The sequence below is a fragment of the Ceratotherium simum genome, chromosome X, assembly GCF_057802395.1.
Source record: "Ceratotherium simum simum isolate JZ-2026a chromosome X, ASM5780239v1, whole genome shotgun sequence".
Lineage (NCBI taxonomy): Eukaryota > Metazoa > Chordata > Mammalia > Perissodactyla > Rhinocerotidae > Ceratotherium > Ceratotherium simum.
Genome location: NC_141940.1, coordinates 85,835,875 through 85,862,712, shown reverse-complemented (window position 1 = coordinate 85,862,712; position 26,838 = coordinate 85,835,875). Strand labels below are relative to the sequence as shown.

Below are 26,838 nucleotides of genomic sequence, written 5' to 3'. Positions count from 1 at the left end.
AATACTTGCTTATTGTATTTTGCTAATTGGGGTTATACTGTATGTACGTTTTGGGATCCTATTTTCTTCCCTACTTAATGGCAGTATGAGAATTCTCCATGTTATTAAATTTCTTTGAGGACATTTTTAGTTTCTGTGTAATATTAATATATATATATCACATAATTTATGTAACTTTGCTTCTGTTGTTGGAGATTTAGATTGTTTACAATTTTTCGCTGTTATTTGTAGAGCTATGAAAAATCCTTGTCAAAAAAAGTTGTTCAACTTATACTCTATGTATATATTTATCTCATTTAAAACTTGAATATGGTTTAGTGATAAAAATCATTATTTTAATAAGTGTCACGTTGACTTGGGCTTTCAATTGCTTAATTTGTGACTAGAAACCATTTTTCTTCTCCCAGGGCATAAAACCAGCCAGTTTCAATAAAGTCACCGATCCTGAAGTGAAAGAAATCATCGAGGGATGTATTCGTCAAAACAAATCTGAAAGGTGGGTGCAAATGTAGTGAAATGACATAACTGATGGATGCATTTTTCTCTTATCTTGCACGGGGTCATTTTCTGACCTTTGAATCATGCTGAGTATGTCTTTTGAGTGGAAGCCAAACCATACTGTCTAGAGTGAAGTGTATCAGTGCATCTTGATTGCCGTTCTAGACTTTGATATCATGTGCTGAATTTTCCTTGAACCGACATTTGGGTTGTGCTTGTCTATGTGTGTTGTGACAAGCTTTCATCACCTTCAGCCATCAGTTTAACAGTCAGTGGATCCTCCCCCAGGTTAATTTGCTCCTAACAGTTGATAGTAGAGAGCTTCTGTAGTGTCACCTTCAGGTAAGTATACTTAAATGGTTTTTTATGACAGCTAAAAAAAAAATTTAACCATCCACTTACCAGATGTTTTTTATTTGACCATCTGTCCTTGTGTCACGATAATGGTAAAGCTGATAGGGCTATTTTTGTTCAAGAAATAGTATTCTAGGTTTATTTGTATCACAATTTATGTTTTTCTTATGGACAACTCACTTTAGTTTTATCTTATATTTCCCTTTAATTTGAGCTTTGGACAATTGCTGACTTAACTGGTAGGTTAGTCTTTTGATTTTTACTTCCTTATTGATTATGATTAATGAGGGTGATCTGTCCTTTATGGAAATTATTTCCGCCAACATTTCATTGACTGTCCCTCATTTTTATTAGTTTTCTAAGTTTCTTAAGTTTTGCATATCTGAGCATATACAAAGCCACTAAGGTAAAGGCTGTTTAATTACGGCTTTGTTAGAGAACACTCTTAGTGTTTGTACCAACAGGCTATATCTAGGAATATATTTTTTTAAATTATGGTAAAATATACATAACCCAAGATTTACCATTTTAAGCATTTTTAAGTGTACAATTTGGTGGCGTTAAATACATTCACATTGTTGTACAACCATCACCACTATCTATTTACAGAACATTTTCATCATCCCAAACAGAAACTCTGTCGTCATTAAACAATAGCTTCCCATTCCTTCTTCCCTTCAACCTCTGGTAACCTCTCTTCTACATTCTGTCCCTGTGAATTTGCCTATTCTAAGTACCTCATATAAGTAGAATCATAAAGTATTTATTCTTTTGTGTCTGGCTTATTTCACTTAGCACAGTGTTTTTAAGGTTGATTCATGTCGTAGCAGGTATCAGAATTTCTTTCCTTTCTAGGGCTGAATAATATAATATTCCATTGTGTGTATGTATGTGTATATATACATATATACATACACACACACACCACATTTTATTTATTCTTTCATCCATTGATAGACACTTGGGTTATTTCTACCTTTGGGTATTGTGAATAATGCTGCATGCACTTGTATACATTGGTATACAAGTATCTGCTTGAATCCCTGCTTTCACTACTTTTTGGTATATACCTAGGAGTGGAATTACTGGATCATATGGTAATACTATGTTTAATTTTTTGAAGAACCACCAAACTTTTTCCACAGTGGCTTCACCATTTTGCATTCCCTCCAGCAACATACAAAGGTTCCAATTTCTCAACATCCTCACCAACACTTGTTATTTTCCTGTTTTTAGTAATAGCCATCCTAATGTGTATGAAGTGGTATCTCATTGTGGTTTTGATTTGCATTTCCTTAATGGCCAATGATGTTGAGTATCTTTTCACATGCTTACTGGCCATTTGTGTATCTTCTTTGGAGAAATATCTATTCAAGTTCTTTTCCCTTTTTAAAATTGGATTGTTTTTATTTTTTGCTGAGAAAGATTCACCCTGAGATACCATCTATTGCCAATCTTCTCTCTTTTTACAAGTGGTGTGGTTCCATGCCTAAGAACCGAACCTGGGCCACCGAAGTGGAGCGTGCTGAACTTTAACCACTAGGCCATCAGGGCTGGCTCTGGGCTGTTTTGTTGTTGTTGTTTTTGAGTTGTGGGAGTTGAGGTGTGCTTTTTTTGTGTGTGTGTGTGAGGAAGATCAGCCCTGAGCTAACATCCATGCCAATCCTCCTCTTTTTGCTGAGGAAGACTGGCCCTGAGCTAACATCCGTGCTGATCTTCCTCCACTTTATGTGGGACGCTGCCACAGCATGGCCTGACAAGCGGTGCATCGGTGCGCGCCCAGGATCCAAACCGGGGCCACCAGCAGCGGAGCGCGTGCACTTAACCGCTACGCCATGGGGCCAGCCCCTAGGCATGCTTTTTTTAATTGAGGCTAAAAATACTATGTTGATGTAGCCATTTTAGTTTGGATTCTGATTGTTGTTTGTACAGCATTTTAAGTATGATTTATTACCAGACAACACTGGAATATTCAAAAGGATTCATAACATATTAGTGTATTGGAAAGAGCACAGGCTTCAATGTCAGACTAAGATTCAAATCTGGACTCACACTTAGCCAGTGTGATCTTGAGCAAGTTACTTAGCTGTTACTCAAAACAGGTACTATTTTGATGATTAAAAAGATAGTGAATTCATATAAAATACCTAACAGAGTAATAAGTATTTAATGAATGGCATCTTCTGCTGCTATTGCTATAATTATTCCTTAGTAAAAGTACCTAGGCAAAATTTTCGTTGAGAGGCAGAGGGCTTAACTTGGTTGTGCCTTTTTAAACACATCTCACCTTAACCTTAAAACTAATTAGTCTGAGCAAGCTTCTTCTTTTTATAACACTTAGTTAAGTATTTGTCTCTTGATCACTAAAAATGTAGAAGCTTCAAAATCCTCGACTTATAGGATACCATGCTGTCAATATGCTTTATCTGTTATAAATAGTACAGGAAGGGCTTTCTACATAGACATTATGGAATACATCACTTTTAGCTCTCCTTGGTCTGTAATACAGATAGATTAGATATTATATATTGGTTTTAGAAGTTGGGAAATTAAAGAAAAGGAAAGGAAATTAACTGCCCAAGCTTGTAAAAGAATCTTTTGAATCCCTGTCTTTTTTTCTCTTCAGAGATGGTTAATCCCTATTAGTCTAGAGTTGTATCCATTGTATGTATACTTTGGCCTAAAACACTAAAATACTTTAAGAAAACCACTGGACTGTGCTGAATAAATTATAAATTAGCTTCACCTGTGGCATTCTCTTAACAGTGAAGTACACCAACTTAATTATTGTTAATCGGGTCAATGACTTCTATTTGTAACATTTGTAAAAGAGTTTGAATTTCTAATTTACTTTAGAGTTTGTATATCTGGAAGAGTTTTTTTTTAATTTTTTGTTTATTGTGGTAACATTGGTTTATAACATTGTATAAATTTCAGGTGTACATCATTATACTTCTATTTCTGCATGGGTTACATCATGTTCTCATGTTCACACCCAAATACTAATTACAGTCCATCGCCACACACATGGGCCTAATTATCACCCTGCACCCTCCTCCGAGTTTTTAGTTTCCTTTGCCGAGAATCTGTTGTTTGAGTCTTGGTAACTTAAGCTAGTGGCTACTCAGTCCACCTAAGATGTACTGTAGCACTTCTCCACTTCTCTCTAGGCATACTTTTAGGTATGTTAAACTTCAGTATCTCGGTATGTTACTAGTAATAATCTTTAATTAAGGTCACCACAAATGCATGTTAGTTGGGATTTCTTTGCATCCATAAGTTGGATATAAGATTTGGTTTTTATAACAAGACAGATTAATGATTTAATTAATAGAAAATTTAAAATAAGATTGTTACTTTGATACAATTAATTTTTACTAATTAAGGGTTCTGTATCTTGCTTATGATTGGAAGAATTGATAATGAGATATGTATTTTGTTTATTAGGTTGTCTGTCAGAGACCTACTAAACCATGCATTTTTTGCTGAGGATACGGGACTGAGGGTGGAGTTAGCAGAGGAATATGATTGTTCAAATTCATTCCTGGCTTTAAGACTCTGGGTTGAGGACCCTAAAAAATTGAAAGGCAAGCACAAAGACAATGAAGCTATAGAATTCAGTTTCAATTTAGAAACTGATACACCTGAGGAAGTAGCATATGAAATGGTAAGTGAATCCTATTGCTGTTTCCCCCACCCCTTATAGTAGCAGGATTTATTCCTTTCTTCTCATTGCTTTCTTTCCTCTCCTTTTCTCCTTTTCTTTATTTAAATTGTGATTTTATTGTAATTTGTATCTTTACAGCAGAGTATGTTAAATTTGTATGTACAGTATAAAGAATGATAAAACACTACCTTTGTTAAGAAATAAAACACTACTGGTACCATAGAAGCCACTTGTGTGCCCCTCCCAGTTGCATTCCCCTCCTTCATCACCACAGATAATATCTACTCTGACTTTTGTGTTACTCATTCCTTTCTTTTCGTTATAGTTTACCTAAGTAATATATTGTTTTGTTTTGAAAACCTGAGTGGCAAGCACACACCTAGCTGGTGACTGAAGTTACTATTCGGTGAAGATGCCCAGGAGAAGATAAGCTGAGCAGAGTCTCTCAGTCTCAGTCTGGCTTCAGCTTCCCTAAGAGTTTAATAGAACCACTTCTGGGGAGGTCAGTGGGTGAGGTCATGCGTGAATCCAGGGAAATACACACATGGCTCACCATAGTTAGGGCACCAGGGCTGTTGTGTGGACCAGAAATGAGTTGTCTGGTAACAATATGGTTTGATGGGGAGTGGATCCCTCTGACTTCGCTACTTCCCGCCATGACCACGGCTCCCAAGAGTAAATGAGAGCAGATAACTTCTGTGGGGTGGAATGCGTGTCCACGCCTGGTCCAGGCTGCTGCAGTGCTTGAAGAGAGGGTGTGCAGGAACTTCAGCAGCACGTGGTCAAGATTAGCCAAGTACAGATACTCTGAGCCAGGCTCACCTGGGCGTTCTGTCCTTAGGTTAAAAAGAAAGATGAGACAATGACAGTGGGGATCTGGGAGTTGATAGCTTTTAACATGTCTGTCTTTCCAGTCACATTGTTCTGATCTGAAATGATTGCCTTGGGCATCTAGTGCACAACTCTCATCCTGGTATTTCCCTTTACTATCTTCCTAGACTTCTCTGCCTCTCTCCTGTATTGGGTTTCATGTTTCCTAAATCCCATGTCTTTCTCTTTCTTGGCTTACCCTTTTGTTTTAGTGGCACACTTCCTCTGCTAGCTTCTTAAGAAAGGGTACATGGGAGGTAAATTCTTTGAGACTTGCATGTATGAAAGTATTTTTATTCTGTCTTCATATTTAATTGATTATTTGGCTGGCTAAGTCATTTTAGGTTGGCTTTTTTTTTTTTTAATTTAGAGTCATTGCTCCATGCTTTTCTAGCTTTCAGTATTGATATTGAAAAGTGCAGAGTTGTTCTGTTTTCTGGATCTTTTGCATGTGATCCATTTTTTCCTCTCTGGAAGCATATAATATCTTCTCTTTCTTCTCAGTATTTTAAAATTTTACAGTGATGCGTCTTGATTTGGGTCTATTTTCATTCACTGTGTTGGATACTCAGTGGACCCTTCCAATCTGTCAACTTGTGTCTTTTGGTTTCTGGGAAATTTCTTGAAGTAGTTTATTGATGATTTCTTCCTCTTTGTTTTCTCTTTCTGGAACTGCTATTATTTGAATGTTGGACTTCTTGGACTATTTCTTCAATGTTCTTATCTATTTTCCATCTTTGTGTCTTTTTATTCTCCTTTCTGGCAGATACTATCAATTTTATCTTCTAACACTTCCATTGAGATTTTTATTTCTGCTATCATGTTTTTAATTTCAAGAGTTCCTTTTCTTTTTTTGATATGTTCCTTTTTTAAACATCTTCTTTGTTTTGTGGATGCAATATTATCACACCTCTCTGGAACATTACTAAAGAGAGTGTTTTTGACATTTTTGTTCTTCCTGCGTAGTCTCTTTTCTAATTTTCCTTTGTTGTTTTTGTGCTCCATCTTTTTTTTTATTATAACTTTTTTTTGAGGAAGATTGACCCTGTGCTAACATCTTGTTGCCAATCTTCCTCTTTTTTTTTTCTCCCCAAAGCCCCTGTACATAGTTGTGTATCATAGTTGTAGAGTTGTAGCTCTTCTATGTGAGACGCCACCTCAGCGTGGCTTGATTAGTGGTGAGTAGGTCCACGCCTAGGATGCGAACCGGTGAACCCCAAGCCGCCTAAGCAGAACGCATGAACTTAACTGCTACGCCACTGGGCCGGCCCCCTCCATCTTCTTGTTAGAGCCTTTTCTCATATTTCTGGTAATTCTTGGCTGGCTGCTCATGATTAATAGTGGGAGATTGTATTAGTTTTCTATTGCTCTGTAACAAATTAACACAAATTTAGTGGCTTTAAATAGCACCCATTTATTATCTCCATTCTGTAGGGTGGAAGTCCTGGTGAGCTTTGCTGGATTCTCTGTTTAGAGTCTCACAGGCTGAAATCAAGGTGTTGGCAGCCTGGGCTCTTATCTGGACGCTCTGGGGGAGAATCTGCTTTCAGGCTCATCTAGGTTGTTGGCATGGAATTCAATTCCATGCAGTTGTAAGACTAAGGTCCCCGTTTCCCTGCTGGCTGTTAGCCAGGGGTCACTTTCAGCTCCTAGAGGCTGCTTTTCAGTTCTTTCACATGCCCCTACTCCATCTTCAAAGTCAGCAATGGCATGTTGAATCTTTCTAGTGTCAACAGCTGGTAAAAGGCTCACCCAGATAATTTCCCTATCTTAAGGTCGACTGTGCATAGCACAATAATGGGAGTGATATTTCATCATATTTACAGGTTTGAGGATTAGGATAGGACATCTTTGAGGGACCATAATTTTGCCTACCATGGGGACTAACAAGCTGATTGGATGGTATGATTGCTTGTGTTGGACTTGTTAACTTTGACCTCTACTGTGGGGTCCCTGGGTTGGCCATTAATTGGAGAATCTCTGACATCAATATTTGTAGGTCTTTCTTTTTGGATTGGCCAGATTCCCCAGAGAAGCATCTTTCAATGTCCTTCCTTGAGGGTAAGGTTCTGGTTACTGATATTTTGGTAGCCAAGTGAAGAAGAGGGCTGGATGTTTCTGCATATGGCATTCAGCATGCATATGGTCATTTAATCTTCTTGTTTTCTGCATGGTAGCCATACCCTCAACTATGCCTAGTGTTCCATAGTTCAGAGATCCTCTCTTTCACCCTCTCTAGAGAACAGAACTCCAGACTTCTCGGTTAGGGGAGAGGCAATTTCCCAAAGGGGTGGAATGCAGGGTGGGGCACAGGGACTTAAATATCTAATTGCTTCTCAAAACCCTTTCACTTAGTCTTCCTTATGTTAGTCATCTCTTTTGACTTTACCCAGTTCCTGATACTGCCAGTTCCTGTGCCTTATGGGTATTCTTCAGTATAAATGGGAATGATTCCCAGCTTTCCCTGGTTCACCTTTTTCGGGTCTGCTAGATCAGTTATTACTTACCTATTTGTTTTCCATATTCCAAAGTGTCCAAAATGTTGTTGCTGTTGTCAGTCTCTTATTCTTCCTGTCCTTATGGGTTTATAACTTAAAAATCCATTTGCTATGGGTTTTTTTTGGAGCTCTTGGAGGGAGTGAAATTGAATATATGGACTTCATCTAACATTTTAATCATCTTTCAACTACCATGAAATTTCCCCGAGTCTGCAGACCCTCAAGACATGCTTTAAGAAGCAGATTGTAGGACTGAGAGTGATATGACCTGGCACCTCCTCATTTTCTCTGCTACTCAGCCCTGTTCTTCTCAGACAACCAGTCCTTAACTTCTTTTCTATCACTCTTCTAATACCTAGTAAGGTGTAGTACTTTGCTGTGAGCCTCCTTCCTTCTGCCTGGAGTGTTGATCTCTCAACTTCATCTACACTTTCCTCAGTAGGCTGCAAGTTCCTTTTTTTGCTTTAACCCAGGTCAGAGTTTACCTTCCTCTGTGACACTTTGTCTACTTTCTTTCAGAGAGTGTGTGCTCCTTTAGGGCTTTTGCAGCAGCTCATTTCTACCTCTTATTTCATTTTACGTTAAGTTTGTATCCATCGCTCACTACCAGATTGTGTGCTCTTATAAGACAAAGGACCAGTTCGGTCACTTATATGTCTCTGGAGCCCAGTACTGGGCACACTTTAGGCATTTAATGTTTCTGAATAAAGAAACCTTTTTAATCTTTCACAAAACTTAATGGTAGTCATAAATTACCTGTAAATAAGACTCCATGTACTGAAACATCGTTATTTGTTTTTGTTTAAAGCCAGAATTATTTCAACAATGCTTAGTAATAGTATTATTTTTCTTATGCTGATTAAAGGCTCTGGCATTTATGTATGTCTGATTAAGAAAGAATATAGAAACAAATGAACTGTTATTTCATAACATTTGGAATTTATTTTTTAATTGTTTTATTTAGGTCTCATTGATTTATAAGATTGTGTAAATTTCAGGTGTACATTATTATATTTCAGCTTCTGTGTAGACTGCATCGTGTTCACCACCAAAAGTCTAGTTTCCATCCAGTCGTAGTTTCCATGTGCCCCCTTACCCCTTTTGCCCTCCCCCACCTTCCCATCTGGTGACCACCAATCTGTTCTCCTTATGTGTTTGTTTTTTTTCGTTTATCTTCCACGTATGAGTGAAGTCATATGGTATTTGTTTTTCTCTGTCTGACTTATTCCTGTCTGGAGTTTTGGGGCACAAAATAACTCTGGGAGTAAAAAAAAGTTAAAATCTTAACTGTTAAAGATGTAGTTTGGTTATTATGGTTTTTTTTGTAGGTCAAGTCAGGATTCTTCCATGAAAGTGATTCCAAAGCTGTTGCTAAGTCCATTAGAGATAGGGTGACCCTGATAAAGAAGACGAGGGAGAAGAAGCCGGCTGGCTGTTTAGAAGAACGCAGGGATTCCCAGTGCAGGTCTGTAGGGAATGTGCTCCCTCAGCACCAGAATGCAACTTTGCCCCCTGCTCCTGCTCAGCACACTGGAGCTGAATGTGAAGAAACTGAAGTTGATCAACATGTTCGACAACAGCTTCTACAAAGAAAATCACGGCAGCACTGCTCCTCTGTTATAGGTAACACAGTTACAGTTTATAAAAGCAAACAAATGTGTAATTGTATTCCCTTATCTTTAAATAGTACTTTTGTGTTTTTCAAAGCATTCTGTTATCTATCATTTCATCAGTCTTTTTACAAAATCCCTGAAATAGAAAACCCAGCTAGTTTTCTTATTTTAAAATTAGGAGGGGCCGGCCCCGTGGCTTAGCGGTTAAGTGCGCACACTCCGCTGCTGGCGGCCCAGGTTCGGATCCTGGGCGCGCACCAGCGTACCGCTTCTCCGGCCATGCTGAGGCCATGTCCCACATACAGCAACTAGAAGGATGTGCAGCTATGACATACAACTATCTATTGGGGCTTTGGGGGAAAAAATAAATAAATAAATAAATAAAATTATAAAAAAAAAATTAAGAAACTGTTCTAAGTGACTTGTCCAAGATACTAGTTGAATAAGGATTATAATCTTTTTACCATTTTTAAAGGTCTAACATAAATCCTTTAATAGAGAAAATTTTGGACTAAAGATACAATTTCTTCAAGAAGGAATTTTCTAGACTTTAAGACCCTTTTATTTTAGACTCAAGTATAAAATTAACAGTTAATCTAATTTTTCTGCTGTAATACATTCTCTTCTCTGGAAGGACACAGTATTTTCATAGTAATAACCAATGGTTCTTTAAAGACAGTATTATTTTCTAGCCAGGTTCTAGGAGAATGAGACTATGACGCTTAGGTTTTACTGAAATCCTAATGGCTAGTATAGATTAGTTAGGGATATACATGAAATGGCCAGCAAATGGAGTTGATTTTTATGTAATTCTTTGTTTTTAGGTTTGTTTTACTAAGAAAATTTTAGTTACACTACACCGTCAGCAAGGAGAGTTTGCATTATGGTTTTTGATTAATTCTGCAGTGTACATATTTTATTTGAAGCTCTCTCAGGTTGTCAGAGTAAAAAAAATTAAAGAAACACTTACGAATTCCTGTGCCATTTGGACCTTGTGCTTTGAGTTTCCCTTCTACCTGTTGCTTATTTTCTTTGTCATAGGTGACAGTTTGTCCGAGGCAGGAGCTGGATCAGTTAAACACTCAGATACTTCAAGTCAGCCCAGTATAGCCTGTTCCTCAGACCAGACGATGGGCTCTCAAATGGTTTCTAACATTCCACAGGCCGAAATAAATGTTCCAGGGAAAATTTATCCATCCCAGCAGCTAGTAGGACATTACCAGCAGATTTCAGGGGTGAGGTGAACTGTTATATTTTTAAATATATAATCAGTATCTTTACTGTAAATGGGAGAGTTTATTTTTAATCTTTTTTTTTTTTTTTTTCTTATTTAACAGTTGCAGAAGCAGCCAAAGCTGCCTCAGCCCCAAATTTTGCCTTTGGTTCAAGGTCAGTCCACTGTTTTGCCTGTACATGTCCTTGGACCTCCAATTATCTCTCAATCCCAGGTTTCCCCATTAACTGTCCAGAAGGTCTCACAGATAAAGGTAAGATACATTTTAGAGGCTCTATATTCAGTTAAACATATTTAACACTGCGTAGACTTTCTGACAGGCTAAGGCTCTCTTTTATAAGTTCATCATAGTTTATATAAAAGTCACTGAACCCTAAAAGTTGTTTATGCTTTCCTTCAGCTAAGACATTCTTCTTGAGGGTGTGCCTAACATTGTATAACTAGAATCTTGAGACACTGCTTGTATAATTGGAAAAGAAACTGAGAACTCAGCAAATGGATAAAAAAATTTATTTAGGACTTGGATCTCTTTCTCTTGGTAATGATGGTTTGTTCTTTGTATTGAACTTCTCCAGCCTGGTTTGAATGTAGAGGGATGTCTTTTGCAGTTAATTAGAAATAGTATTTCATAGACTCTTATAATTTTTAGCACTTTCATCTAAATTCTTGACTTTTTTGATTTATGTTTACGCCTGTGGAAGAAATAAGTGTTTTGTCTTTTAGACTCTCAAAGTCAGCGTTACTCATTTCTGACAATGAGTAAACAGTCTTTTTGAGAGTTCATATATCAAGACTATATCCTGGTTCCCTAGGGTAGGGACCCTGGACACATGGTTGGGCTTTTCTTTGCCATCACCCCGTTTTCTTTGCCCAACCCTACCATGCTCTGTGTATGCCTTCTCCCTTTGAGAATGAGATGGTCTGAGCTCCTGGGCATTCTCTATATATGATTTAGTGAGCAGCTGGTGCATCTGTTTCTTTAAGAAATTGGTATATAGTCAGTCACAGTTCATGAAAAACTTTTAATGACCACTATCTCTGGGGATATAAAATCAAATAAAATATGGTCCTTGCCCTCAAGGAGCTCACAGTCTTGTAGGGGAAAGCATACATGTACTTGACAAATGCCGGGTGCATTTAAAGTCTTCTGGGGGTAGATTTAATCTGATACAGTTGACAGTGCCTGGTATTTGGCTAGTGTTTATAGGTGCTATGGTACATATTCATAACTGAGCTCATGTTATGGTTTGATTTGTGTATTTCTAAGACTATAATGCAAAGTGTGTTGAATGGACACTTAAATTAACTTAGATTCAACCACATAAGTATATGGGTATGTGTATTTTAAAATGTGTTTCCAAAATTTTTAAAAAGTTTAAAAAATTATTATAAAAGTGTTATTTACTATTTTAAAAATAAAGCCCATAAAGTTATAAAGAAGATAGTGAAAAATCACCTATCTCTCTAGCTAGAAACAACTTATTGTTTACATTTGAGAGTAGAGCCTCTACATTTATCTCTTTTCCAAATATACATATATAATTTTGTTTATATATACATATGTATATCACATGTATACTATTTTGTAGCCTGCCTTTTTCATCTAATATGTAGAATATACATAAGCAAGCACTTTGACCGTTGGGATCTCTTTATGAGCATGGTTGTTCAAGTTCTAGGAATTATTATAGCTAACCTGTATTTATTTCAGTAATCTCTCTCCTCTCTTAAGAGAGCTTCTACGTTCACTTTAGCTATGATATTGAAATGCTTTTGAGCTTTCTCTTGGGACTTCCACTGTCTGGTGTGTGAAGGTGTCTGATTCAGTTACTCTAAATCTGCTGGGGTTCGAACGAGTTACGTGGCAAGTGCGATAAATGAGAAGCCACGAGCAGTATATTGTTGGGACTGGTGTGAGCCCCTTACTGTATTCAACTAGCGTTTCCTCATGGTATTAGGATTTTTCTAGGCCTAATGCTATACCCAGCATTAGGGTATAGCATTTTTGTGTGTGTATGAGGAAGATTAGCCCTGAGCTAATATCTGTTGCCAATCCTCCTCTTTTTGCTGAGGATGATTGGCCCTGGGTTAACATCCATGCTCATCTTCCTCTACTTTACATGGGACGCCGCCACAGCATGGCTTGACAAGCGGTGTGTTGGTGCACGCCCGGGATCCGAACCTGCAAACCCCAGGCCACCGCAGTGGAGCGTGCGTACTTAACTGCTCCGCCACTAGACCTGCTCCCAATACCTAGCAACTTTTTGATAAATTGCTGAAATTTTTAGAACAAAGCCTTATTTTATCTGTCATTCTGTCTGGGACAGTCCTATAAAAATAGGCGTGGTATATGTATTTGTAATTTGAATTTTCCTTGCACCAGTACCAGGAACTGCAGCTGACCTTTGGAGCAGATGGACAAACTTCAGCCCAACCTATGACTTTAGACTTGTCAGTTACTGGAGTTCCACAACCAGTCTTTTCTGCAGTTTCTTCTCAGACGTTGCCTGCTTCACAAATGACTTCCCAGCATCCAACAGTTGGTCTTCATCTTGAGCCTGGCCCTAGAAATGGGAATCAGGCATTAACCAAATCACTCCGTGCCAGTCAGACTTCTAGTTTCTTACCGGTTAATCACCCTCCAGCTTTGTCGAAGCATTCTTCTGCCCAATATGTGAGCAGTGCACAGAATGTTGCTGGTACAGGTCAGCTCCCTTTTAATTTCATTGGGAAGCATTCAGGGGCCCATGAGCCTTCACAAAATATACATTCAGGGCCGGCCCCGTGGCTTAGCGGTTAAATGCACACGCTCCGCTCCTGGCGGCCCGGGTTTGGATCCCGGGCGTGCACTGACACACCGCTTCTCTGGCCATGCTGAGACGGCGTCCCACATACAGCAAGGAGAAGGATGCGCAACTATGGCATACAACTATATACTGGGGCTTTGGGGAGAAAAAGGGAAAGAAAGGAGGAGGATTGGCAATAGATGTTAGCTCAGAGCCAGTCTTCCTCAGCAAAAAGAGGAGGATTGGCATGGATGTTAGCTCAGGGCTGATCTTGCTCACACACACACAAAATATATATATATACATTCAGTATCACAGCCTTACCGAGTGGTACATCAGGAGTCTATAACTCCAGGTTTTTCAGTGCCACAAAGCCAGACAGCACATTTGAAGAAGCCTTATTTCCAAGCCTCTATTCAACAGTAGCCATTAATTTTACAACCTAAGATTATGGCATCACCACAGAAAAATGTTCAGCAGGATTATATTCTGTGAGAGTCTGAAGCTCCTGCAAGTCGACAGTGGTTAAAGGCTGGTATTGAAAGTGTGATTCAGCCCCTGGAACAGCCATCTTATTCTGTTCAATACACTTATCCAGGACCACCTGCAGAACTGCCATCCTTCCTATTGAAGGTTCCTAAGCAGCTGCACTTTGTGATACATCCCTAGGAACAAGCTTCTTACCCATCACAGCCAACTTACCCAATCCATGCTCCAGCACAGCCTGTTTATTCACTGCCAACCCCAGAACATCCTCTTTACACTGTACAACCACTGGGATGACAGGCAACCTATTCTATGCAGACTTCTTATTTGGTCCCACCTGTAGTACAGCCCTCTCATTTGCCCCTGACCCAAGGACAGCCTTCTTATCCAGTACAACCTCTGGTTCGGTTACCTTTTCCAGATAGCCAGCATATATGATCCAAGCAGCTTACCCTGTGCAACCTATGGAACAGCCTGTTTACCAGGCACTGCCTCTTGAATATGCCTCTTATTCAGGACAAACTGCTTACACCATCCAGACAACTGAACAGGCAACCTTCATAACCCAGCAAGTATACACAGTAAACCCTCCTGATAGCAAGCAAGTACATATTACAAACTCTGCAGATCAGAAGTTATACTCAGTACCACCTTACGTAGCACAGACTTCTGAGTGACAGGCCTATTTAACACAACCCCAAGGTAGTAATTCTTCAGCGTTGGAACAAAAGACATATTTAACATCAACCTTAGATACACAGACACATTCTACTGAGCCTTTATTTAACGTCCAGCGCTCAGCCACTCCATCCCAAGCTGATGTCAATTTGGGACACGAGCAGCTCAAAGCCCAGTCAACTAGCATTACATCTCAGCGGGCCGTGGAAGGACAGCTTCAACACCCTGCGCAGATGTCCTTCATTCAGCAGGTCTCCTCACAGGCCCAGATCCATCCCCCACACTTCTCAGCACAGCTTTCCCAATCACATCTAACACCAAGCCAGGTTTCTCACTCTGCTTTCATTCAGCATCACCAGATGACTCATTCATCTCATAGAGAAGCACAGAAAAGCCCTCAGTTATCTACTCAAGAATGTCCTATAAATCAGCAGCAGTCTTTGTAAAGCCAACATGCTGCTTTCCAGCAGCAGGTACCTCATTCACAGGCACCTAAGCAAGTCCTGCCTTTACCAGGTGTTCTAAAGGCCATTACAAACATGGTCCAGATTACACCTTCTTTGCAAGAACAGTTGCAACCAGCGGCAGTGGAATAACAATGTGTAATACAGCCTTTAGAACAGCCTCCAGTGCTTCAGGCATTAGACAGCAGTCAGACTTTTCCCCTGCACATAAACCTAGCACAGCACCAGCGAGCCGTGCATTCAGCAGCAGTCTGCTGTCCAGCCACAGTGGCAGCCATCTTCTAACTTAGCACTTGTTTCTGGGTCATCAAAAACACAATTACAACAGCAGACCCTCTATCAAAGCTCTGGGCTAGCCCTTCAATCCACCATCTTCTTCTGTTCCTCTGTTGACACTTAGTATTCCAGTACAGACTTCCACTGCCTTTCAGAGCATGTCTGTGTTACAGACACAGCAGCATTTGCAGAGCCAAGAAATTCTAAAGGTAAAGCCTCCTGGGGGAAGAATGTGGATGATTGTAATTTTTCTGTAATGTTCAAGGGTCAGGGAGATAGCGAGCTATTGTAGAAATGGCACTGGACTGGGAGTCACTGTCCCTGTTCCTGGCTCTTTTCCTTACCCACTGGGAGGCCTTGATTTAAGTCTCTTTGGAGCTTCCTCATCTGTAACGTGAAGGAGTTAGACCAAATGATGATACTAAAAAAATACTTGAGCACTTACTTGGGATATATTAGTGAATAAACAAAAATCCCTTCTGTCATTGATTTTTGTTGCATAATGGGGGGAGTCTGTCTAACCATAATAAAAAGTAAACTATATGATACGGTGCAAGCAGATTGGGGGCAATGTGGAGCAGGGTATGGAGGAAAGTGGGTTGCAATTTTAAATAAGGTGGTGATCAGGGTCGGCCTTGTTGAAAAGGTGGCATTTGAGCAAACACTTGAAGGAGGTGAGGGTGAGTCTGCCGTGTACATTCCAGGCAAAAGGAATAACCAGTGCAAAGGCCTTGAGGAAGGAGTATGTCTCGCTTGTTTGGAGAATAGCAAGGAGGCCACTGTAGCTGTTAGTTCTAAAATATAAGGAGCCTATGGTTGTCTTATTGTTCTACATTTATAAATAAAGCATTTGCCTTTATGGGATGATAATAATAAGCACTATTGAGTGATTCCTCAGTGCCAAGTACTGTTCTAATGTTTTTCCGTGTACTGTCCTCACAACAACCCTATGAATAGTAGCTGTCATACCCCAGTTTTACAGGTGAGGAAACTGAGGTTCAGAGAGGTTAAGTAACTTTGCTAGTGTCATACAGGAGGGCCAGTATTTGAACCCAGACTACCTGGCTGCAGAGGCTATGTCCTTAATCATTACACCATCTAGTGTCTTTGTAAGATAGCTATCCTCCCTGACAGAATTAGAGAAAAAGGGCATGATGACTTCAGTGAGATTTAGTTAACTCAGGGGATTGATTGAATTAATTAAAGGAAAGAATTGAGAATCCAGTTTATTCTTTTTTTGCACTTCTGTCCTGCTTTAGATATCTGTAAAGAACTCTGAATTTATTGAGTTTGGCTAATAAAATGCTTTGAGGTCCTTAGATAAAAGGTGTGCTGTACAGTAAGAGTTTTCTAGTGATATATTACTATTCCAAACAGCTGTTATCTCAAGTATTGTGTGTTTTATAAAATTCCCTCTTCATCAAGGGCATAAATTATAATGAATTCCAATGTGTGCATGCTGACTCCTAACAGGAATGATCAAAGATTAATAAAGATTTTTGCAGCTGAAGTTTCTTCAGACAAAGCATGCTATTCTGGGATTTATTTCTTTAGAATAAAGTTCTTCACAAAGTATTTCAGATTGGAATGTTCATTTCTGTAGGCATGTGTTGTATATTTCCTTACCTAATTAAAAAATTTTCCCCAACATTTTATTAAGAAAAATTTCAAAGATACAGAAAAGTTGAAAAAATTGTAGCGTGAACACCCATATACTAACCAACTAGTTTCTGCAGTTAACTTGTGCTGTATTTGCTCTATCACATATCTGTCCATCTGTTTATCCATTTATCAATCCATCTTATTTTTCTGGTACATTTCAAAATTAAAGTTGCTGACATCAGTATACTTCATAAATACTTCAGCATGCATATCATTGACTAGAACTCAGTATTTATTTATATTTCTTTAGTTTAAATTTGTGTGCAGTAAAATGCACAGATCATAATTCAGTGAGTTTTGACAAATACTTACACCTGTATAACCCAAACCATTATCAAAATATTGAACATGTATGGGTAAACTTTTTCTGTGAAGGTCTGGATAGTAACTGTTTTAGGCTTTGTGGGCTATATAGTCTCTGTTGCAACTACTCAACTCTGCTATTGCATGCATGAAAACTGCCTTAGACAATATGTAAAAGAATGGGCGTGGCTGTGTTCCAGTACAACTTTATTCACAAAAACAGGTGGTGTGCCAGATTTGGCCTGCAGGCTGTAGCTTGCCTACCCAATATAGAATACTGCCATTACTGCAGAAAGTTCCCTCATGCCCCTCCCCAGTCAGTCTCCTCCCCACATCCCACCAGAATCAACCACTGTTAATTTGTTTCACCATAGTTTAGCCTGTTCTAGACTTCATATAAATGGAATCATAAAATATGTACTCTTGTGTAAGGCTTCTCTCACTCAGTGTGTTTGTGAGATTGATCCATGTTGTGTGTATCAGTTTTTAGTTATTTATTTTTTACTGCAGATTAATATTCCATTGTTTGAATATACCAAATTTGTTTATCCATTCTACTATTCACGAATACCTGAGTAATTTCTAGTTTTGGACTATTATGAATAAAGCTGCTATGAACATTCTTGTATAAGTCTTTTTATTAACATATGTTTTCATTTCTGCTGGATAATACCTAGGAATAAAATTGCTGGGTTGTAGGATAGCTGTTTAACTTTTTAAGAAATTGCCAGTTTTCCAAATTGGCTGCACCATTTTACACTGACACTAGCAATATATGAGAGTTCCATACCCTCTCCAGCATTGATTTTAGCTATTCTGGCGAATGTGTAGTGATATCTTATTATGGTTTTTGTTTGCATTTCCCTGAGGACTGTGATGTTGAGCACTTTTTTGTGTATTTATTGGCCTTTGTATATCTTTCTTTGTGAAGTGTCTGTTCAAGGCAGTTGCCTATTTTATTTTGCTCGTTGTTTGCGTTGTTATTATTGACTCGCAGGAGTTCTTATATATTCTGAATAATACTAGTCCTTTGTCAAATACATGTTTTACAAATATATTCTGCAATCTGTGGATTGCCCATTCATTTTTTGTTTTTGTTTTTGTGAGGAAGATTAGCCCTGAGCTAACATCCAGTGCCAATCCTCCTCTTTTTGCTGAAGAAGATTGGCCCTGAGCTAACAGCCATGCCCATCTTCCTCTACTTTATATGGGACGCTGCCACAGCATGGCTTGGTAAGTGGTGTGTAGGTCTGCACCCGGAATCCGAACCCGGGAACCCCAGGCCACCTAAGTGGAGCGTGCAAACTTAACCGCTACGCCACCAGGCCTGTGCACCCTCCTACCCCCACTCATTTGTTTTTGTAATAGTTTCATTTGATGAGACAAAGTATTTAATCTTGATGAAGTCTAATTCATCAAAATTTTCTGTTATGGTTATTGATTTCTTTGCCCTCAGAAACCTTTGCCTAAACCCAAGTTACAAAGATACTCTCCTGTTTTATGGTTTTAGGTTTTACATTCAGGTTTATGGTTCATCTTGAATTAATTTTTATGAATGGTGTGAAGTAGAGGATCAAAGTTATATTTTTCCCCATATGACTACCCCATTGTTTGAGTTCCATTTGTTGAAAAGATTTCCTTTGCCCATCGGATTGTTTTGGCACCTTTGCCAAAAGTAAGATAACCATATAAATGTGAATCTGTTTCAGGGCTGTGTATCCTGTTGCATTGATCTATTTGTCCATCCATAAGCCAGTACAACACCGTCTTGATTACCATAGCTTTATAGTATGACTTGAGGTTGGATAGTACAAGTCTTTCTACTTTGCTTTGCTTTTTCAAGATTCCTTTGGGTATTCTAAGTCCTTTGCATTTCCATGTAAATCTTAGAATCAGATGGACAATTTGTACAAAAAATGTCTGGTGGAATTTAAGTAGGGATTGTGTCAAATCTGTAGATCAATTTGGGGAGAAGTAACAATATTGAATCTTCCAACCCAGGAACGTGGCGTATCTCTCTATTTATTTACGTCTTCTTTAATTTCTCAGCGATGTTTTGTAGCACGGAGATTTTAGCATATTTTTATATGCGTGTGTGTGGAGGGGGTCCCATCTTTCAGTAAACTTATTCCTGAATATTTTATGTTTTGACAATACTATAAATGGAATTGCTTTTTATTTATTTGTTTATTTATTTTTAGGGGCACAATATCTTTTTTTAATTTATTTTTTATTGAGGTAACTGGTTTATAACATTATATAAATTTCAGGTGTACGTCATTATATTTCAACTTCTGTGTAGACTGCATCATGTTCACCACCAAAAGTGTGGTTACCATCCATCAGCATACACATGTGCCCCTTCACCCTCCCCCACACCACCCTTGCTTTTTAAATTACATTTTCCTATTGTTTGCTGTTTGTGTATAAAATAAAATTTTTTTGTGTGTATTGTCCTACTCTGTGCCTGTACTAAGTTCAATTTATTAGTTCTAATTATTTTGTTGATTCCTTGGGATTTCAATGTAAGTAATCATATAATCTGCAAATAGAGACAGTTTTACTTCTTCCATTCCAATCTTTATGTTTTTACTTTCTATTTTTGGCTTATTTCACTGGCCAGGACCTCTAGTACAATGTTAAATAGTAAAGAAGATACTGGACGTTTTGCCTTGTTCCTGATATTAGGGAGAAAATGCTCGATATTTTATCATGAAGTATGCTGTTAGCTGTAAGATTTTCTAGATGTCCTTTATCAGATGAGGAATTTACCTTTATTCCTAATTCACTAAAAATATTTTATCTTGAGTGGACATTGAATTTTGTCAAGTGCTTTTTCTGCATCTGTTGAAATGGTGATATGACCACATGACTAATATGGCAAGATTTACATAAACCATTTTACTATTTTTTCTCTTTTCCCTCTGTTTTTTATTCCTCCTGACAAGCCTCTTTTGGGTAAAATCTTGTTTTTAGAATCCAATTTCAATTTTTCTGTTGTCTTTTTAGCTATATACTCTTTCTATGTTCTAACAATTTCTATCCAAATTTATTTATATAGGCACATTTTTTTTATTCAGATATAATTTATACACCATAAAATTCACCCTTTTAAAGTGTACAATTCAGTGGTTTTTAGTATATTCATGAGGTTGTGCAACCATCACCACTAACTCCAGAACATTTTTATCACCCTAAAAAGAAACTCCATATCTTTTAGCAGTCATTCTTCGTTATCAACCCCCACCTCCCCCAGTCCCTGGCATTCACTTACCTACTTTCTATTTATTTGCCTGTTCTAGGCATCTCACATAAATGGAATCATATAATATAGCCTTTTGTGTCTGGCTTCTTTCACTTATGATAATGTTTTCAAGGTTCATCCATGTGGTAGCATGGATTGGTACTTCATTCCTTCTTATTGCCAAGCACATATTTCATTGTATAGATATATTTTATTTACCCATTCATCAGCACATTTCGATTATTTCTACTTTTTTGTTATTAATAATGCTGGTATGAACATTTGTGTACAAGTTTTTGTGTAAACATTCATTTATCTGGTTATATACCCAGAGTGAAATTGCTGGGCCGTATGGTAACTCTATGTTTAACTTTTTGAGGAACTGTCAAATTTTCCAAAGCAGCCATACCATTTTACATTCCTACCAGCAAGGTATAAGTGTTCCAGTTTCTTCACATCTTTACCAACACTTGTTATCTGTCTTTTTGATTGTAGCCTCCTAGGGGGTGTGAAATGGTATCTCACTGTGGTTTTGACTTGCATTTCCCTGAAGGCTAATGATGTTGAGCATCTTTTCATATGCTTGTAGGCCCTTTGTGTATCTTCTTTTATCTTATTAGGAGAAATATCTATTCAAATCCTTTGCCTGTTTTTTTAATTGGGTTTTTGTCTTTTTATTGTTGAGTTGTAAGAATTCTTTATATATTCTGGACACTAGACCCTTATCAGATATGTGATTTGTAAATTTTTTTTCCCATTCTATGGGTTATCTGTTCACTTTCTTGATAGTGTCCTTTGCAGCATAACATTTTTTTAATTTGATAAAGTCCAATTTATCTATGTTTTCTTTGATTGCTTTGTGCTTTTAATGTTATATCTAAGAAACCATTGCCTAATCCAAGATCATGTAGATTTTCCTCTATGTTTTCTTCTAAGAGTTTTAAGTTTTAGCTCTTAAATTTAGGTCTTTGATCTATTTTGAGTTAATTTTTGTGTATAGTTTGCAGTAGGGGTCCAATTTCATTCTTTTCATGTGGATATCCAGTTTTCCCAGCTCCCATTTATTGAAAAGGCTATTCTTTCCCTATTGAATAGACCTGGCACCCTTGTTGAAAATCAACTGACCATGTAAGTATGAGTCCTCCAATTTTGTTTTCCTTTTTCAAGACCAGATCTCTTGCTTTCTATATGACTGTAGGATCAGGTTGTCAAGTTTTGCAAAAAAGCCAACTGGGATTTTAATAGAGATTGCATTAACTCTGAATATTGCTTTGGGTAGTACTGTCTCTTAATAATAGTGTCTTCCAATCCATGAACATGGGATGTCTTTTCATTAAATTAGGTGTTCTTTAATTTCTTTCAGAAACATTTTGTAGTTTTCAGGATGCAAGTCTTATATGTATGTCCTTATTAAGTTTAATCCTAAATTATTCTTTTTTATGTTATTGTAAATGGAATTGTTTTCTTTTCTTTTTTTTTTTTTGGTGAGGAAGATTAGCCCTGAGCTAACATCCATTGCCAATCCACCTCTTTTTGCTGAGGAAGATTGGCCCTGAGCTAACATCTGTGCCCGTCTTCCTCTATTTTATGTGGGACGCCTGCCACAGCATGGCTTGATGAGTGGTGCGTTGGTCCGTGCCCGGGATGCGAACCTGCGAACCCCAGGCCGCCAAAGCAGAGCATTCGAACCTAACCACTACGCCACCGGCCTGGCCCCTGGAATTGTTTTCATAATTTCCTTTTTGGATTCTTTATTGCTAATGTATAGAAATACCACTGATTTTTGTGTGTTGCTCTTGTATTCTTTAACTTTGCTAAATTAGTTTATTACCTCTAATAGGTTTTTTTGTGTAGATTCTTCAGGATTTTCTGTATATAAGATCATGCCATCTGGGAATGGAGATAGTTTTAATTTTTCCTTTCTAATTTGGATGCCTTTTATTTCTTTTTCTTCCTAATTGCTCTTGCTAGGACTTCCAGTGCCATGTTGAATAGAAGTGCTGAGAGGGGGCATCTTTGTGTTGTTCCTGATCTTAGTGGGAAAGCTTTCAGTCTTTCACCATTAAGTATGATGTTATCTGTGGATCTTTCCACTTTTATTCAGGCATAATTTGTATACAATAAACTGCATATATTTATAGTGTACAATTCAATGAGTTGACAGAAATATGCCACAATCAAGATACCCAACATTTCCCAAACGCTTAAAAGTTTCTTGTGTCTCTTTTCAGTATTTTTTTGTGGTTGGATTTTAATTTATATTCTTAATTCTTCAGTTTCTACATAGAATTAATATTGTAATTTCATAGTGTAGCATGTAAAATATAAGAACCATGCAACCACTTATTCCCTCTAGGCTTTAAGCTATAATTGTTATATATATAACACCTACATATATCATAACCCACACAGTGCAATGTTATAATTTTTGCCTTATATAGACATTTACATTTTTTAAGAAATTAAGAGAAAAAATTTTAAATTTTGATGAGGTTCAATTTTTCTTTTTTTTCTTTTTGTATTGATTGTGCCATTGATGTGAAGTCTAACTCTTTGCCTGCCTTAGATCCTGGAGATTTTCTCCTATTTTTTTAAGTTTTATAGTTTTATGGTTTTCATTTGTGATCTGTGTGTTCTATGTTATTTTGTTAATTTTTGTATAAGGTGTGAAGTTCAGATTGAGGGTTTTTCTTTTTCTTTTTTGCCTGTAGATGTTTAATTGCGCTAGTGCCATTTGTTGAAAAGACTATCCTTCTCCCATTGAATTGCTTCTTACACCTTTGTCAAAAATCAGTTGGGCATATTTGTGTGGGCCTTTTTCCAGGTTCTCTATTCTGTGTAATTCATTTATGTGTCTGTCCCTCTGTTAAGTACACATGGTCTTGATTACTGTAGCTATATAGAAAGCCTTAACAGTGGGTAAAGTGATTACTCCCACTCTCTTCTTTTTTTTTTTTTTGCTGAGGAAGATGCGCCCTGAGCTAACATCCATCGACAGTCCTCCTCTTTTTGCTTGAGGAGGATTTGCTCTGAGCTAATGTCTGTGGCAAATCTTCCTCTATTTTGTATGTGGCCACTGACCAGCGGTGTAGGTCTGCACCCAGAAACCAAACCCAGGCCGCTGAAGCAGAGCACGCTGAACTTAACTACTAGGCCACCAGGGCTGGCCTTTCATATTAATTTTAGAATCAGCTTGTCTATGTCTACAACAAATCTTGCTGGGATTTTGATAGGAATTGCATTAATCCTATATATAAATGTGCAGAGAATTGACATCTTTGCTATGTTGAGTCTTCCAGTACATGAACACAGTATGTCTCTCCATTTATTTAGGTCTTCTTTGATTGGTTTCATTAGCATTTTGTAATTTTCAGTATATGTTGTTGGATTCAATTTACTAATATTTTGTTGAGGATTTGGGGATCTTTTCTCTTATTGTGCTGGCTAGAATTTTGAGTACTGTGTTGAATAAGTGGTGAGAATGAACATCCTTACCTTGTTCCCAGTCTTAGGGGAAAACATTAAGTTTTTCACCATCAGGTATGATACCAGCTATAGATTTTTCATACACACTCTTTATCAACTTGAGGTAGTGCCCCGCTATTTCTGACTCACTGAGAAAATGCCTTTTCTGTGTTAATGATTGATTACATTGATTGATTTTGAATGTTGAAACAGCCTTGCATCCTTGGAATAAACCCCTCTGGTCATAATATATAATTGTTTGTATATGTTGTTGAATTCAATTTACTAATATTTTGTTGAGGACTTTTGGATCTTAAGTTCATGAGAGATATTAGTCTGTAGTTCTATATTTTTGCTAATTTTCTGTCTAGAGATTCTGTCAATTGCTGAGAAAGTAGGGTATTGAAGTTCCTAACTATAATTGCAGATTTATGTATTTCTCGTTTTAGCTCAGTCGTTTTTTTCCCATTTGTTTTGAAGGTCTTTTGTTTGGTACATTCACATTTAAGATGGCTATGTCTTCTTAGTGGATTGATCTTTTTAATCATTATATTATGTCCTTTTCATCCCTGGAATTTTCTCTTCTCTGAAGTCTCTATTATTTGATATTACATACCCACTCCTGCTTTCTTTTGATTAGTGTTAGCATGATACTCTTCTTCCATTCTTCTACTTGCAACCTATTTATCTTGTGTTTGAACTGAGATTTTGTAGAAAGCATATAGTTGTTTTTTTATCCACTCTGCCAATATCTCTCTTTTATTTTATTTTTTATTTTTTTGTGAGGAAGATCAGCCCTGAGCTAACATCTGACACCAATCCTCCCCTCTGTTTTAATTGGTATATTTAGAACATTTACATTTAAAATAATTATTGATATCTTAGGAGTTAAGTCTGCCATTTTATTATTTGCTTTTTGTTTCTTCCCTATGTTTCTCTTTCCTAAGTTTCTCTTTCCTTGCCTTCCTGTGGGTTACTTGCAAATTTTTTAGAATTCCTTCTTGTTTTATTAATACTGTTTTGAGTGTATTGTGCTATGTAGCTTACTTAGTGGTTGGTCTAGGTAATACTATATATATACACACACATGTATATATATATGGTCCATACTGGTATGGACATTTTACCACTAAAAGTTAAGTATTGAAACGTTACTTCCATTTTAAGTCCCTTTACCCTTCCTACTTTTTAAATATAGTTGTCTCCAGTATTTCCTCTACATATGTTATGCATCATAATAGATGTTGTTATAAATTTTGCCTTAACCCTTAAATATGATTTAAGGCACTCATAAGGAGAATAGTGTACTTTATTTACCCTTATTTTTATCCACTGCGTTGTTTTTCTCTCCTTTCTGAAATTCCAAGCCTTCTTCTATTATTTCCTTTCTCTTTGGAGAGCTTCCTTTAGTCATTCTTTAAGGATAAATCTGATAACAACAAATTCTCCTGTTAGTTTTCTTTTGTCTGAGTATATCTTTTTTTCTCTTTTATTTCCGAATATATATTTTTCTGGATGTAGAATTCACGGTTAACATTTCTTTTCTTTCAGCACTTGAAAAATGTTATGCCGCTTCCTTCTGGCCTCCATGTTTTCAGATGACAAATTTGATGTCGTTCAAATTGGTATTCCCCTATTAGTAATGTGTCATTACTTCCTAGTTGCTGTTAAAATTTAGTTTGCAGCAGTTTAATTATGACATATCTTGGCATAGATTTCTTTGAGTTTATTCTGTTTGAAGTTTGCTCAGCTTCATGAATCTGTTTTATGTCCTTAGGCAAATTTGGGAAGTTTTCGATCATTATATCTTTGAATATTTTTTCTTGTCTCCTTCCAAGGCTCCAATTACAGGCATACCTCGTTTTATTGCACTTTCACTTTATTTCACTTTGCAAATACTGTGTTTTATACAAGACCCTCCACCCCAAAGTGATTAATGACTTGCTGAAGGCTCAGATGGTGTTTTGCATTTTTTAGCAATAAAGTATTTTTAAATTAATGTATGTACATTGTTTTCTTAGACATAATACTGTCGCACACTTAGACTATAGGATAGTGTAATAGTGTAAACATAACTTTTATATGCACTAGGAAACCAAAAAGTGTGACTTGCTTTATTGCGACATTCACTTTATTGTGGTAGTGTAAGACCAAACCCATAATGTCTCCGAGGTATGCCTGGATATGAATTTTCAATTTTTTTTATTGTTCTCTAGGTTTAGAGGCCCTGTTCATTTTCTTTCAGTCTGTCTTCTCTCTGTTGTTCAAAGTGAGTAAATTCTATTAGTCTCTCCTCAAGTTCACTGATTCTGTTTTCTGTCATTTCCAGTCTGCTATTTAGCCCATCCAGTTAGTTCTTTATTTAGGTTATTGTATTTTTCAGTTCTATAATTTCTATATGGTTCTTTTTTATAAGTTCTGTTTTTTTCTGAGGTTTTCTATTTTTTCATTTGTTTCCAGAGAAATTATAATTACTCACTGAGGCTCTTTTTCTGATAGCTGCTGTAAAATCCTTGTCAGGTAATTCCAACATCTGTTTCATCTTGGTATTGGTGTGAGTTGATTGTCTTTTCTCATTTGAGTTGTGATTTTTCTCATTCTTTGTATATGTGATTTTTTTTATTGTATATTGGACATTTTGGATATTACGATTGGAGACTCTTGATCATATTTAAATAATCTATTTTAGCAGGCACTTGCCCTATTACATTTAACCTGTGGATTCTTACCCTACTTTTGT

General features: G+C 37.3%; 1 protein-coding gene across 6 annotated transcripts in view; it reads left to right on the top strand.

Annotated features, from left to right (window-relative positions):
* The window catches only part of WNK3 (WNK lysine deficient protein kinase 3), a 153,773-nt gene that overhangs the window by 59,825 nt on the left and 67,110 nt on the right, over positions 1-26,838 (top strand). For all 6 annotated transcript variants that reach the window (XM_087427038.1, XM_004443218.3, XM_087427043.1 and 3 more), the window contains 5 exons: positions 408-496; positions 4,300-4,519; positions 9,216-9,510; positions 10,542-10,735; positions 10,838-10,987. In XM_087427038.1, coding sequence (XP_087283164.1) covers positions 408-496; positions 4,300-4,519; positions 9,216-9,510; positions 10,542-10,735; positions 10,838-10,987 — 948 coding nt within the window. The remainder of the gene's footprint in view (positions 1-407; positions 497-4,299; positions 4,520-9,215; positions 9,511-10,541; positions 10,736-10,837; positions 10,988-26,838) is intronic.